The sequence below is a fragment of the Micrasema longulum genome, unplaced genomic scaffold (genome assembly GCF_059751315.1).
Source record: "Micrasema longulum isolate JH-2025_06_02 unplaced genomic scaffold, ASM5975131v1 h1tg000779l, whole genome shotgun sequence".
In the NCBI taxonomy this organism is placed as follows: Eukaryota; Metazoa; Arthropoda; class Insecta; order Trichoptera; family Brachycentridae; genus Micrasema; species Micrasema longulum.
This window is the reverse complement of record NW_028277972.1, coordinates 284339-301919: the sequence shown is the minus strand read 5'-3', so window position 1 is coordinate 301919 and position 17581 is coordinate 284339. Positions and strand designations below refer to the sequence as shown.

At 31.9% G+C, this 17581-nt stretch overlaps 1 protein-coding gene across 1 annotated transcript; it reads right to left on the bottom strand.

Moving 5' to 3' along the window:
* Positions 1–12338: 12338 nt before the first annotated feature.
* On the bottom strand, positions 12339–13334 carry gt (transcription factor giant). The gene has a single exon (XM_088230537.1). The coding sequence runs from the start codon at positions 13332–13334 to the stop codon at positions 12339–12341; it is 996 nt and encodes a 331-aa protein (XP_088086663.1).
* Between the last annotated feature and the right edge of the window lie 4247 nt (positions 13335–17581).

Here is a 17581-nt window from a genome sequence, read left to right as displayed (position 1 = left end):
TTTGTGTGTATATTTATATATGTAAATATCTTACGGTATACCCATATACCTGTGTGGGTACATTTCCTTATTTCAACTTATTGTATATCTATTTATTTTACAGAAACAAACAGTCGACAATGATATAATAACATAAAAATATACGGTTTAAAGACAGACCAGCGAAAATTCTCATAAATCATACATATTAAATTGTGGTACAACAAAAGGGTGTGTTTTTATTTTGTATGAGAGCAAGTGTATAGGTGTGTTTGTGTGTATGTGGGAGTAAATGTTCAAGTGTGTGTGAATGTGAGCATCATTAAATAGCAAGTGGGATCGTATCACAGCCAGAAAGAATCAGTCTTAATTTATTTTTAAATAAATTAAGGGGCGTATTATATATATTAATAGATAAAAAAAGAGCATTATAGTTAGAGCAAGAACGATAAATTGTATTAATAAATAAAGATTAATTTAGGAGAGTAGGTTAAAAGAGTCTAATTTATTATTTAATAATTTATATAAATAGCATAATTCAGATATAGTGCGTTAGTGTTTATTTAAGTCTTTCTTACGTTTTTCTTACTTTTAATTTTATTTACATACTTATTTTACACTATTGCATTTGAATGTACTGTTAATAAATGTAAAGGCCCATAGGGCGTGTAAATAATTAAATAGACGAGTGATTTCAACGCTCTAACCCTCTTGTACGGTCATATAAATCTACACGGCAATAACGTTAGGTGAATATTTATTTATTTATTATTTTATATTTTGTTATTCTAAATAATTATGATTATGATCTTAATTATTTCGCCGTTATCGCAGAACAATGACAAATGCGACATTTTATTTCTTTTCAGTTTAATCTGGAAAAGGTTTTATAAACAACATACATTCAGCCGCCGAATATTCTGGGCTTCGGTCGAGAGCGTAGCCGAATATTCAGTATTCGGCCAAATCACTATAACATTTGAATGTATTAAAGAAAGAGTTTCATAATTCTTCATATTGAAGTGATTTCGCCGAGTACGGGTAATATTTTGTTATGAAAGAAATAATTAGTTACCAATACTTAGTTCCTAGGTATGGTGATATTTAACATAATATTTGTTAATACTCGTATTATTGTTACGTTACCAGATTATAGGTATCCGATATAAACATATTATATTTGCTGTAATTCACATTTTCTGAGAACATGTCAACTTTCACGCATGTTATGTGACAAATTGTTTCATATTACCAAATATTTAACAACCTGTCAAATCTGATACAAATAATACTAAATGTGAAAGTTTCATAACTGCGATACACATTTTTCGAAATTTAATAACATCGGTGATGTTAACGAAAAGCGGACTGTAGCGAAAAAACGAATATCATTCAGTTTTGTAAAAGGTTAGAAATATTTGAAGAAAGGAAAGGATCACGGAAATGGACCTACCTTTGATACAATGAGGATGTTCTTCAATTTTTGGCACTGAATGATGAAATTTACTATAAATTAGGTAACGTTTTATGATAACTTTTACAACGACGCGCGAAGAACCCAAGAATTGTTATGCAGGGTTTTTGTCTAATATCAAAAATTTTTGTTTTGTTCTAAATTCAAATGTCCTTTTTTTTGTATTTCTTCTATCGTGATGTAAGGAAGATACCATAAGGATTGATCAAGTGAAGGAGGGGAAAGAAAGGTAATCGGCCAGGAATAATATCGATAAAGGCTGTTATATACTAAACAGGGCCGCGATTATGAACGGCCATCTTCATCGGTATATGCTGAGACGGTAAAACTTATATCGATATTTATGTACAAAAGTGTGTATATTTGTATGAAAATTCATAGTTTCTTTGTTGGTAGCCGGTAATTGAACATGTTTAGGAAAAAAAATATATCTTTACATAGAAAACTGAATTTTATTTTATAGATAAAAATAAAGATAAATTTTAACTTCCTATCGGAATACGTACCTTGGTGATATTACAAATTTGTCCACCTCGTAGTCTAATGGTAAACGCGTGTGACTGCCATGCAAGACTTCGGTTTGGTTAGAGATTGTCTCGTATTTGATTCCCGTTGGTTGAAATGAAATATTTATTTTAGAAAAGGGTGTTTTACTTCCTTAATATATTTTATTGTCCCTGAACCGGCACCTAATACATTAGACTGGTCATCTTACCTCTGCGTAACTGATCAATATCGAGAAAATGATCAAGGTACGCTGCGGTTGGTGTACAAACCCATTTCTCTATGCACCATTAGGTGCGGAATGGGAATAATGAAGTGAATGAATGAAATTAGCATTAACGACAAAATCAAGAAAGGAGCTCTACGTTGATTTGGATGTGTAGAGCGAATGGAAAGCGAAAAAACGGCAATTTTTTTTTACCTACGATGAGAATGTTGATGAAGCAAGAAACTAGGAAGACCGAGAGAGACATGGCATGAGCAAATCCAACAAATACTTGAGGATGGACACGTCTTTATTTATTTATTATTTACATATAATATTAAATTTTTAATATTTTTTTAAACATTTTTTTAATTTTTATTTTACAGGACTCACCAAGCCAATTTATATGCCTTGTCGGTAAAGATCGTTTACATGAAAACGTATGATCACACTACATAGTTGTATGATAATAATTACTGCTAACTTAAATATAAGGAGTGAAAAAAAAGTACATATATTATCTGTTTTCAAATAATATTTAGAAAAATGTAAAAAAAAGAAAAAAATAAACAAACTATACCGCAATTATAAGATAAAAAATAAATACAAAAACCGGAATACCGAAATTTAAAACAGAAGTGTGAACATAATAATTACTATGGATAACTTATATAGCGCCATTTTCGTAATAAAATACCTCAAGGGCGCCTTTTATTAATCGCCTCAAGTAGGAAGATGTATGGATGTAGAGGAAGCAAGATTTGTATGCAAAGACCTACGGAGAAACGATGTGGTGGTTTGTTTGTTTGTTTTGTTCAGAATTAATTAAAAAGAGCATAAATACAATCATTATCATAAACGAAAAGTCAAGTCAATCAAAATAATTATTAGAATATTTTTTAATAAAAGTTTTTATAAATAATCGGCCTCGAGGTGTAATGGTCAGCGCGTTTGCCTACCATGCAAAAGGTCTCGGGTTAGATTCCCGACATGGTGGATATATAGTATTTATTTAAAAAGGGTGTTTTCACACAAGAATATTTCATAGTCTCTGGACTGGTACCTGAAGCGTAAGACTGATCACCTTTTACCTTCATGTATCAAAATTGATCGAGATATGCTGCGATTAGTGTACCAATTTAGTGCCCTATGCACCATTAGGTGCGGAAATGGAATGATGATGATGATGAAAAACTGTGTTCTGATGTGTTAAATATTAGATGTTAACATAAGTTGTGTCCATTTTTTTCCTAATTTAATAATAAGTACCAAAACTAAAACAAAATGGTAAAGATACGGATGAAAGCTTTTACGTTACATATATTATTTTATTTTATTAAAATCCTTGAAAGTGAGCATTTTCGACACCTCCTTCTGTTCGCGTTCAATCGAGGGAAAAAACTGCCAAAACTGCTCGCGATATTTCCGCAGTGTAAGATGAAGATGGTATGGATTATTTAGTTTTTTGTCAAAATTTTGTGTTTAATTTATATTATGACTTTTTTTCACAAAAATGACTTCTTTATCTCCGTGTATGATGTTTTATAATTCCGAAATGACATTTTTTTAAAACTCCAGGGCCTCGATTATGATGGGAAAATAAAATATATCTACAAAGTAAAATTTAGTTTCCTGTACGAAAAATAAAATATATACAATTTTTTTTTCTAAACATGATCAATTACCGGTTACCGACGAAGATACTTTTATGCACACTTTTAATAGAGAATTTTCATACAATTATATTTTCAACACTTTCGTTCATAAATATCGATTTTAGTTTATACCGTCTCAGTTTATACCGATGAAGATAGCCGTTCATAATCGCGGACCAGGGAATATAATTTGTAATATTATATCGTCATAACTGCTTGAGAAGATTTACTCCGTCGGTGAACGTTTTGGTTGAAATATTAATGGAAAAAAAACTAAACTTTTGGTTTTTAGTCGAGAGAGTCATCTAAATGTAAATCTCCAACTTAAAGGTGTCAATATTGAGAGGGTGAAACAGTTTAGGTACTTGGGCATTATCATCACTGAAAATCTAGACCACGACATTGAGATAAAATGTAGAATAGAAGCAACCCGCACAGGATTTAACAAAATGAAAATACTTCTTTGTGACGATAATATAAACCTTAAGCTGAGACAACGAATGGTCAAATGTTATATATGGTCTGTCTTACTGTACGGTGTAGAGGCGTGGACTCTTAAAGTAAACATTATAAACCGCCTTGAAGCATTTGAAATGTGGATCCACCGTAGAACGTTAAGAATATCTTGGACTGATATTATAACTAACAATGAAGTATTACGTAGAGCCAATACTAATAGAGAACTATTCACCACTGTTAAGCTCCGTAAGATTTCATATTTTGGCCATGTGTTGATAGGTGATAAATATGCCATACTTCAGCTTGTCATGAAGGGGAAGATCGAGGGACGTAGAGGAATCGGAAGAAAATAGCTTTTCTGGCTTCGAAACATCCGTGCATAGACCAGGATTAGAACTGTGGAGGAGCTGTTTCCCACTGCTCGGGATAGGGAAGCTTTCTCCCAAGTGATCATCAACGTCGGGGGAACCCGACATGACACGTGAAGAAGAAGAATATCGTCATGATTGTAGAACAACGACGCATTTGTCTTTCTTCAATTTTACATGATACCGGTTTTTATTATTTTTGGACACTTTTTTTACAACTTGATGGGTACAAAGTATATCATTTGATACTTTTAATAGTTATGTATATATATTTTTTTGCAAACATGGAAAAAAAAAGCCTTTATATAACTATTTCAAGATCAAATATTAAAAAAAGTCATTGTCACGTTTTTCGCACATTCGTCGTTGTTCTACGATACACGACATGTTTTAAAATATAATGAAAAAATTGCGTCAATTCTTAATTGATTAAATGTATCTAAGTGTGTTATAATACGAGTTTTTAAAAACACAAAGAGGACTTTTTTAGTATTTATATATTTATTTGTAAAAATTAATAGAATAGTTTATTTTATTTATAAATAAATCGGCGGCCATTTTCCCGGAATTGTGACGACCCTTCGTCAATCATGACAGAAGTATATAAAGCTGTGGCTTATTGCATTTGCAGCCAATGTAATCATGGCACCCATCTATGTGCGTATAATGTACATCTGTATTATTGTGTGGCCTTTTCCCCACTTCCTTAAATATACAATCCAGGCACGTTCCTGACACGAGCCAAATATAACACTTGTATGTAATGGGTTCCACTTTAGAAAAATACAAAAAAATCTGCACAAGTTACCTCATGGATTTACGCGCTGTAATTTAAAATGGTTTTAATTTGAAACTGCTTTTATAGCGCGTATTTACGTACTTAATTCGCGCTATAAAAGTGAAACAAGAGCGTATAGAATAGCACCCCCGGGGTGGTATTCTGAACAGTGTAGCGGGCGTAGAGAATGTTTTTTTAGCGCTTATTTACATACGTAAATACGCGCAATACCAGACCTGGTCTTCCATGATAACAGTTTGGATTTGATTATCGTAGCCAACTAAATTGGTTAAAAATTACCAAGAGGAGACACTATCACACCCTCTCACTTTAATTCACAGTACTTCATAGTCCTAACGCTCTCAAATACCCTCGTGAAAATCAACAGTTATCAGTTCATGGTTTACCTCTTCGATCTTATTCTCAAAGAACCGTCCTAACTCCCGTTTACAATTCCTCATTCTGCTTTGACTCATATAGTATTAATGCGACTAGATATATATGAAATAAAATCTTTATTTTGTAATGTACATAAATATGAATAAAAAAATATATATATACTGTCGAATCATCTCTCATCTTCTATCAAAGATGTTTCTACGGTAAAACCTCTGTTAAAATCATGCCTGAAAAAACAAAAACACTATAACCAAATCAATGGAATTAAAAGTTTTAAACCTAAATTCATAAAAAACTGTTAAATCTTTAAATAATAAAATATTACCCAACCCAAAAACAATTATACTTAAAATAAATAAAAGTTACTGAATATTTTCTCTTTTCATCTGTTTATTCCCTTTTCCCATTAAATATGCCCATATTTGCCCATACTGGTAATTCTATTTTTATATGTATTTTATTTCATCTTTTCTTTCATACGTTTTAAAACTAAAATAGTATAAATAACACCTTTTATTTTATTAATTGGTTGGGAAAAAATGTCAATTGTCAATAAGCCTCCCAATGTACAAATATGCACGCACATAAAGTTAAATAATAGTGACCGACCGAAGTTCCGATTTCGGACAAATATTGGCCGAAACTTCGGCCCGGCCAAAACGTGCGTTCGTGATGTGTCGGATTACGGTCGGCTGTAGTCGGGTGAAAAATTAGCAAATTAGATTAGTATTTTGTTGTTGTCCATTCAAGTAATTAGTCATTGTATTGCCATTGTCCAACATAAAAAATAAAAAAACTAGACTGTGTTTTTGATTTGTTGACTGTAATTAGAATTTCCAAGATCATTCATATTTATATTTTTGTAATTCCTTTATATTTCATAAGTTTAAGTTCCTTTAGCGTGCATTGAAGAACAAATACATATGTATAAGTTGCCTCTGAAGCGTCGCGCCGCCGTAGTGCGGTTTGACCTTAAAGGAAAAACCACTGGAGTCACATTTAACGAAATGTTCTGGAAACAAGATTTTGCGCTTTTGCGGTTTCCAAAACATTTTTAAACCAAATGAGATAGTTTCAATGTATAAAGTACTTTAAATGTAAAATAATGATCATTTTAATAATAAATGTACATATTAAAAAAGAGTATCTGGGAATAATAATAGTTTTGCACTAAAAACAAAGCTGACTTCAGATAAAATAAATAAATATATATATTCATGTGTAAAGAAAGTGGACATCCGTGTTTTATCCTACAAGGTATATAACTTATTAGTAAATTTTCATATTTTTTTTATTGATCATCGATAATTATGACCTCAGTAGGTATCTTCTTCATTATAAAAAGTTCCTGCTCAGGCGAAAGCGCTCGATAGGTGCACAAAACGTAAAACATAAACATAATTTGTCGTCTATGGTCATGAACTTTGAGTTCCTGGGTCAGTTGGGTCTTGTTCAGGTGTAGGTCTAAGTCCCGACGCAATATTAGCCATATTGAAGTCTGCGAAAGGCTGAGTTCTTGTGCACGGCGAGGAATCGACTGCCTCAGTTCACTCGGTTCTGCTGTACACTCTCACGGACTGCGGCGATGTTCTCGGCCTATCTTGTTCCTTGAACGAACGGGTGTTGGCTGATTGATTACCGAACTGGTCGTCTCAAATTTGGCCACCAAACGTTGAAAAGTTGACTGTGAAGGGCCACCACGTCTACTGTAAAATGGGCGCAATGTGCGCAACGTTTGCACTAACGAACACTCATTTTGATAATCAAATTTTATCATTTTTACGTGCTATTCAGTTGTGTAGTTTGCCATTGTGATTTGGCATAAGTAACTGAATAATAAATAAAAAAATATTGAAAGATGTCATCAAAACAAAAGAAGATATCTTCTCAGGTGAAAGCGCGCGTTGGTCAAAATTAAATAAAGTTAAACTAAACCAAGAAGTTTTATTGATAATTTTATCAAAATCATTAACTATGGAGTTTTATCAAGAAATATCCGCAAAAAAATCAATATATAAATAAATAGAATTTGAGTAATTCATTGTATAGAAATTACTAACATTCGAGTTTTATCAAAAAAGTATTCTTAAGACTCATTAATATTTATTATTGTTGGGAGGGTAGTTACTCCATATAAAATCAATATGCAAAAGAAATAATACACCAATGCAACGCCCCTATAAAATAATTGGACGCAACCCCAATGTAAGCGGTTCATCAATATTTATATAAATCTTTACTGAAGGGTTGAGACAATTTAATATATAAATGTAACATTTCCACCAATAGCAGTTTGTTGCGTTATTTTTAAGACTATTTGCCAAAAGACTCAGTAACAATAAATTGTAAATAACAGCACTGATCAGCTAGACAAATAAAAGCCATTTACTTTAGTTTTGATTCTTGGTAAAAGGAGTCTTGGTATAACTCGGGAGTCAAATATTCCATCCGAAACTCAAAAGTCCCTACCACTTCCGCAACCCCTATTTTAATTATATAGCGCCATTTTTTGTGAAATATCACGTCAGGGTGCCTTACATTTTTACACTTAAACGTAAATTCTAAGCTGATATTACATAAACTATATAATTTTTATTTCGAATGTATGATAAACGAAAGTGGGATTTTAGCTGAGATCTGAACTGACTGAGACTGTTGATGATAAGGAAGTTCAGTTTTTTTTATAAATTTCTTAATAGACTATCAAATTTAAACAGAAATGTATTTTTAAAATTTTCATGTAAGTACTATTAGCGCTACGATTTTTTAAGATTTTGTATTTTTGGAATTACTTCGCGTGCGACGTCTCATCCCTTCTCGATGGGTTCTGCTGATTTGTCAGTTGACTTACACTAAACCGGAAATCTATTACAACTCTCTTATCTTTATTTGATTCGGAAGAACTAGTAACGTCATACAAAACAGTTCTTTTTTATTAAAATTATTTTGATTTTTTTCTTCATGTATTTTCAAGAAACTTTTCCGTTGGGCTGAACTTCCGAATTCATCAAATTTTTCTCTGCCCGAATCAACTGCTAATATAAAAGTAGATTCTATTTGAAATGTATTTTGCCTGAATTTTTTTGATGTTTGTAATAATTGTTTTTTGCTTGACAAGAAATTCGCGTTACAAGACTGTTTATCATTTTATTTCTAAAGTTACTATTTTTTCAACAAGTAAAGAGTATATATTGAGTTTTTCTACTGACATTTCTTGGTGGAACTACATTTTAATTATAATAATAAAAATACTTTATAGTTTATAGATGTCGGTCACGACGAAACCCGGTCACTGGTAAAAAATGAATAAAATAATTATAAATAAAAGTGGAATAAAACTATAAAGTATTTGTATTATTATAAAATAAAGAGTTATCATTTTTAGTATCGTCATTGTACCTAATCATTTCACATTTTATATATTTTTGTTTATAAACAGATTTATAAATTTAGGTTAGAGGATAAACGAGTTTGTTCATAAAATGTGTAACCATCCAATTTGATTTACTATTGACATCAGTGTGGTCCCAGTACCTAACAGAATTATTGGCTATATGCTTTACCAGACTACAATTTCTGGTGGGATGGGTAATAAGTAATGAGAATACCGAGGGGAAAAAAGTTCGATTGATTGGTGGAATTCTAACAGGGGATGAAAGTAAATAAGGACGCCATCGGTGGAATCTAATACCTATCCAAATTGCAAAACCTCCCCAACTGTTATGCGAAAAGGGAAAGTAATATAAGATATACACGGTTTTTCAGGGCCTGACCGCGAAACTTTAGAGGAACATTCCTTACGGTAAGCTTTTAAAAAAAACCTAATAAAATTTTTCAAAAAAGTCATTTTTTATTCGACTTTTTTTTAAATTCTCAAAATGGAGTTAATCTTTATTTTTTTTCCTTCCATAAATCCCCTACTCCTCAACATTTTTTTTTTTGGATAAAACCGTATTTGACCAACGAAGCGATACGCACCAGACGCGGACAAACGAAGCGGCTGGGTAGGAGAGGGGTAGGGGTTTGTGGAGGGACTGCTTGTTCGAGAAATTAAGGATTTACTACATATTGAGATCATTAAAAAAATATTAATGACTTTTTGAAAAAAAAATATCAGGATTTTTTTTAAAGCTTATCATGAGAAATGTTCATTTGAAGTTTTGCGGTGTGGCCCTGAAAAACCGTGTATAGATGGTTACAAAATAAAAAATATTACAATTCAGGTGTTTTGCGGCTGTCAAAATTTTTATAGACAATTACTGGAATTCACCCCCTAGGAAGGTATCAAGATTAACGTATTACAACAAAGATGGACTATGGAAAATATAAAAGTTCTGTCATTGGGTGGTTTAAGTGGCCACTGTACGCAGTGTGTAACATTCACTATTCTGCCTTTGTTCGAATATGCATATTTCTTCAATTCTTCCATTCGTTGATTTTTGTGAAGATTAAGACCCGAAACCTTTATCAAAGGAGTGATCCAGTCCTTGTTAACACAAATTTCCTAGAAGTGGAAATAGTGAAAAAATGTTTTCAGGCCTAGTAGGTGAAATAATTCAGTCAGGTGAATCTCTCCCGCATCAATAAAAGTTTCAGATCCTTAATAATAAGAAAATCAACAACAAGAATTGAAGAAATATGGAGGTTCAAACATTCTGTTGTAATAATTATAGATTTGTGTTTAAATTTCGTAGACTTTCACGACCGTTCAGATGCACAACGAGTTTCTCCGGGTTATGATGCCGTGTGTCGTTTGACGGTCAACATTCAACCCCGACGAAGAACGCTGTAATGCGATTTGAAATGTCGGAAAAGATTACTAACGACACACGGCATAATACCCAAGAAAAACTCGTGCATAGACTTGTGTTTCTGTGTTTAAATTCAATTTCATGAATGTTTAATTTGCATAAAGGTATATTTCTAACTTGTCCTAACTTAACGCCAAAAAGTTCCATGAAGTTAGAACATGGTGTAAAAAGAAAAAGTATTATACTTTTTGTGAAAAAAAATATATTAAAAAATTCAAAATATTTTAATTTCAAAGTTATTTTCTAAAAGTCGTGAATAACTTGTGGTAAAAAATTATAATCAGGTTATAGTATAGCGGGACTCGAACCTTTGATATCTGATCTATAAATGAAACAAAACTTATCCTATGAGATTATGAAATTTTCTACTTTTGTTTTTCTACTCCTTACCAAGTCATATAGAAATTGATTTTTACAGTTTTACAATAATTAATTTTTAACAAATATAAATCCATTTCATTTTTTATTCAAGCCTTACAGGCTTTATTTCTGATAAAAGGATGCAAGCGAATAAAACAATTATACGTAAACTTTGTGTGCTTTTTTATTTATATTTTTTGCATGAGAAAATTCAAAATAATTTAATCGTTTTATAATACAAATAAATTCTACAAAATCCACATTGACAAGAATATATTTATCACAATTCATGAATATTTTTATTGATCAAAAATATTACAAAAAATATTAAACATTATTAATAATTAGAAAAAATGACAAAAATCCATTTACAACATTATTATCAAACTTATAATTATAAATGTAATCAAAATTAGCTGATCACCAACACGATTAATCAGTCTTTTAACCCGTATAATTTCATTTTAGGAACTAAACAATTATTATTAAATCCATACTTATATAGATTTTAAAAACATACGTACAAAAATAAATACCCCTGTATCTATTAAAATATAATATTTTGTACCTGAAAATATTTTTTTTTTAAGCTATAACTTATGTAGATGCTCTAACATGTTTTTTCTTTTAATAATTTTACATCACATCACATTTGTAATTATTATATATTGTGTCAATAATTTGGATCGCAAAACTCAAAAAATACATGTAGGTACGCGTAAATATAACAAAATTCATTAAGTATTATAAAAAGGTACATAAAGTTACAACACATAAATTAATATTTAAATTTGTAGATCAGACTTTTGAATTTAACAATAATTCACACTGTTTGTAAAAAAAAAACAGTACAAACTTTTTAGTCTCGTAGTTCTTTACAAATCTTTAAAACTGACCCTAGTCCGTTTTCAATTTAGTTATCTTTGGCTCTTTTATAAAAATCTTATATGTACAGAAATTCTTGTAATTTATAATTGAAGAGTGATTTTTCAAACCGTCCTAAGTCAAAATTTATGAATTTAAAAATGATAATCCCATTGTTATCACAATTATCATAAATTCGTTCACTAACTGTCAATAAGTTGGATACTATAATGTTTTAAAATTTTACATTTTTAATCAAAATGCCCTCAAAAATCCTTATTTTAATAAGCATTTTGTTGATGGCAAATTACCAAGTATTTGGTCCGATAGCATAATTCCAGTCTAAAATTACTTTGATATGTCATTAAAAAAATCACTTGATCTGATAAAAGCGGACTAAGCACAAATAACTGATTTTCTCTAAACGATGTTGTTCGAATTAGGCCACAATGAAAAATCACTCTTCAATTTCTTAAAGCTATTTATTGAACCGGAGCAACTCCACAAAGAGCAAGTTGTTTCCTAGCAGCTGCAAGTTCAAACTTTAGTTCAATATTCTCTCTTTCCAAAAAGGCGGCCCTGATAGCTATTTCATCCTCTTTGATTCTTCTTCTGTCTCTTGACTTCTTCGCTGCGGCGTTGTTTTTTTTCCTCCTTTCCGTGTATGAATCATCTCCTAAGACGGACCCTTCCTCGCTCAAATAGCAATTGTTGTTCGTCGAGTTGAGGGTTCTTCTCATCTTCGGGTTCGACACTGTCGCCTGTCCTCCATTGGCGGCGCAGATTTGATCGAGCATTCTTTTTCTGAAGGCTGAATACTTTTCAGCAGATTGAGAATCGAGAAGAGCGTCGACGGACGAAAAGCCGGCCGCCAAACTCATCGGGTCTTTGGGGTATGCTTTGAAAGGTCTGGCGACCTTGCCGTCTCTTCCGGATGTTACCATGGGATACATCGGAAAAGTGGAGTGAGAACCTTCGGATCCGGCATCGGAAACAGCGTCTGATTCTGATTTTCTTTTAGGGTCTGGATTTTTTAAGAGAAGATGTTGGCGGAACGCTGCTTGGATTATGTAAGGACTTAGACGTTCCGGTCTCGGGTAAGATGAAGCGTAGTTAGGTGAAGATTGTCCAGAATGAGGACTTATCAATGGATCTTTATCAGCGCTATATAATGAAGGAGATCTATTACCTGTGTATGAATTATTCACCGATTCGTTTACATAGTAAGAATCTCTTTCCCTGAACTGGTGCGGGGATAAGCTGGTTCTCGCGGGAGACTGTTGCTGAGAAGAGTCCGGATGAGTTGGAGAATGGCGATCAAGATTACTCTCATATTTGTGTACGGCGGGGTAGTTGTTGTTTATATATTGTCCGGTAGACTGCTTCGATCTAGAAAGATCCAACACCGCATCGTCGCGGTTGGAGAAATCAAGTGGAAGCTGGTATGCGAATGAATTTACGTGACCGACGGCCGCCATTTCTGTAACAAAAGGAAAATAACATTGTAATCGTATTTATTCATTAAAATACATACTATTTTTTCTTTCATAAAATACTTATACTCAATTTTTTAAAATGCACGTTTTTATTTGTTACTACGCCTGTTTTATTTACGCTTATATGTAATCTTATTTACACCAGTGCAAACATGTCCGTTAGTAATTCAAGGGTTAACGTTATGAACAAATTAAACAAAAATATTCATAGTCATTATGTAGAATGAACTAACGATGTACACTCTTTTTTTCTTAGTATAAAATAATTATTAATTACTTGTTTTTAATGACAAATTGTTAAACGAATGTGTTCAGATTGTAATTATTTTTAAAAAAACAGCATCGAAACAATAATTTCAATCTGTAAATCTCTTAACTTAAGATTTGTGTAACGTTTTTTAATAGTAAAATAAGTAGGCATGCTATATTTATTTTTATGTATTCATACAAATACATACATATTACAAAAAAAAACGAATCCCAAACTCTACGAGTCACGGTGTTGATTTGGAATACTACATAATGGACAGTGGAAGCATGTAAATTATTAAATTATGATATAAATATTATACGATTAATTATGTCATAAAACCGGAAAATTGATTATGAAAAATATTAAAACCTAACTTAAAACTATCAATTATAGACTCACCGTTTGAATATGTGATGAATTATCGATGATAAATTAAAATAATCCCATAGCACAGTAGCAATTTAATTTAATTTAATAAAAGCGATATTATATAAACAGTTTTTATCACGTATCACTTCACTCAATCACATAGAAGGGTTAAAGGGAGGACTGAAAGTATATGAGGAAGTACTGAATCCGAAGGTCGAAACTGAACTAATGTTCGATGCGAAATGACCACACTATAAATGTCATTCTCACAACAATACTATTTCTATTTCGTTCGCAAAAGGGGTAAAAATGCATTAAGTAACAAATACACCCGAAAATATTCGCTTAAAGTAACGGGCCCAGTGTAAAAAATAGTTAACGCTACATTTCTCCTAAACCTACAGGTTGAATCTGCTGTTACCTTTCTTGTGGAAGGATTGTGTTTAGTTTGCAATTGTTGCAATTGAATAGACTACGACAACCCGTTTTGCGGGGGCGGGGATGTGTGGTCAGTTATTTGCAAATAGACTTATTTGGCGAAATGGCACGCCCATAATCAAAGCGCACAGCTGCGTACGATTTTTTTTTTATTTAATTCGTTTTTGTTTTAGAGCTGCATAACGTCCATGCGTTTAGTAGCTGCAAGACTTGTTGTAATCTAACTTCTATTTTTATAAATTTGTTATTTTTTTCATTTTTTTTTCAAATATCGCTTAAACTCTAAACTTTATTGTCAAATAAAATAATGTAAATAGGGGCTATATTTTTTACTGTCCATGCGCTCTGTATCTGCAAGACGTGCTGTAATCCAGCTCCTATATATCATAATTGGTGACGAGGAACTAAAATCCCAACCGTCAATGCGCTCTGTAGCTGCAAGACGTGCTGGGATATTTATTGTACAGCGCCCTTGAGATGATTTTCACAAAAATCACGCCATATAAATTATCCAAATATATATGTATATATATAACTAATAAAAGAAAAATATTATTTTATTTTCCCGTTATAAAACTTTTTGTGTTTATTACTTAAACCTAATCATCATCATTACCATACCCTTATCCACACGCGATGGTGTAAGGGGCACCGGGACCTTATGCAAGTTAGTAAACGCGCTAGCCACTAACTATTTACAACACCTTCAAATTTTAATAAAGAAAACGTGTACTAATTAAGTTAGGTAATTTAATAAATAAGAAAATGTTTCAACAACAAATACAGTGCTCAATGCACCACTAGCTGCGGAAGGGAAAGGATGATGATGATACAAAGTAGCAGCTGCTATACGTTCCTTCAAAAAATATGTTTAATCCATTCATATCTCCAATAGCCTTTGTTAATGTGTGCGTAATATAATGTTTTCAAATGTGCGTACTAACACAAACGAATATGTGTTATATTACTTGTTTCACAGACAAGCACTTATGCATTACTATAGACTTTAAAAATATTGAGCGTACTGTACATATGAGTAAATAAATATTTATTTATAATAATTTAATTCAATTCGAATTTATTTCAAATAAAACACTTTGAAAATTTTACCACACAAGAGTTTAATACATTAAAACACGACTTATTTCGAGTAATCAGTATTACCCATCCTCAGGTGTAAATATAAACTTACATTTTTACATAAATATAAATTTACAAAGTGTTTTATTTTAAATAAATTCAAAATGTTTTTCTACAAAGTAAATGCTGAAACAATAAATAATATCAATTCAATTCATTCATTTAAAAATAACATAAACATTACAAACATACATTCAGGACGTACATATTTTTAAAATGAAAAAAATACATTAAAGAGACATTTGTCAAAGTAGAAGGATAATCCTGCTCCGGAAAACCCCTTCGGATACATGGAACAGATTAATATCCAGAGCGATTTGTTCAGCATAGCGGTAGCCCTTCCAACAGGCATAACCATCGACAGGTTAGTCCTGTATATCGAAATATGAAACAATCTATGCTGACGCTGTCAGTGTTCATCATAATCTCAGAATTATCGATCATACCGCGCAACAATCAATAAAAATGTGTCATCAAATACACATTCCTTCTAGTCTCTAAACTGTTGTAGTCAAACGTACCCTGGAGAAACTCGGTCGGGTAGAGCCAAGGATAATGTCAGCACTCTCATGTAGAGATATCTCATAAACTTTTGGATTTTCTCTATCATAAGAGAGTACTTCAATTTATGTGGCCCCCAAATCATCGAGCCACTCTCGAGTCTACTTCGCACCAAGGAGTTGTTAATAATGTCCTTACGCTCCAATGTACATCCGTGAAAAATTTCAACGGTTCTTAGTTCATGGTTTTCCTTTCAGAGTAATAAGGCGCTACCACTGTGAAGAATACAGTTATGTGTAAAAATGAACCAGAATCCTGAACCAGTTGCAATTGGAAAATCGAGTGAAGATAAAAAAGAATTATGTATTTACGGATTTTTTGCATGCGTTTACATTTGATTTCATATCTGGCCACACTGATCATTAAACGTCAAAAAAATATGAACACGTGAAATCAAACATGATGATTTTCATTAAGGACGTTATTGCGACTTTAAGCATTATTCAAAACAGTTAATTAGGTTGAATTGACCAAATCGCAATAGTTTTTTTCCGTTTCTTAAACAGTTTTATACATCATTTTACATTTAATCATCAGTGTGGTCATTACATGAAGCAACAAACTGTCCGAAACGAAAAAAAAAATTGAATATGTTTTTATGCATATTTATTTTAGCACACTTGTTGTAGTATGATTTTGGCTGTCCTATTTTACCCATAATGCATATCATTGGATACCCAATGAATGTAGAGGTAAGAACCCACCTATATCAAATTCTGCACCTGATTATAACAGTACATATATTCCCATAGGTACGCTCCATTCAATATTTGATAAACTTTGCTTATGTGTGCGTAACAAAAAGTTTTCAAAAATTTAAATGTCCGTGCGAAAATTGTATGTTTACTTTGTTGGCTGACAACACATAAAAATGGTCTTTTTTGGTATCTATCACCTCTCTTCTTTTCTCTTCATAGTATAGTGTAATTTTTTTGTTAATTTTGTTATTTTCAATTTTTGTATACAATTATAAGATTCTGCATTATTACCGAGAATATGTCCAAGTACTCGTAATTTTTTCAAACTGAACGGTTTTGTTATATAGGATTTTTTTTCACAAGCCTAGGAGCTCTGCGCCGTATTTCAGCATTGTAAATTCAATATTTTAATATTAATAATTTTTGGTTTTGTAATTCAATCATAAACAAATACCAACTTATCAATGAAAAATCCTTTGTCAACGTTCTGGCAAGACAACGTCTGTCGGCTCCGCCAGTTTTAAATATAAAATTACTGAAGTCAACAAAGCATTTTTTTCGCTAGTGAAAAAAAAACTGAAAATATTATTATTTTTTTGTGTTATTACTTATTTAAACTGATGAACTTTGTAAACGTAAAATTTCAATCTTAATCCTTTATTGCGTACATCAACATAGTATATTATAACGTTATCATTATCACACACTCACCCTGTCCATAGACCTACCCTCACACCCATAAACAATCACACACATATTCACATACCTAC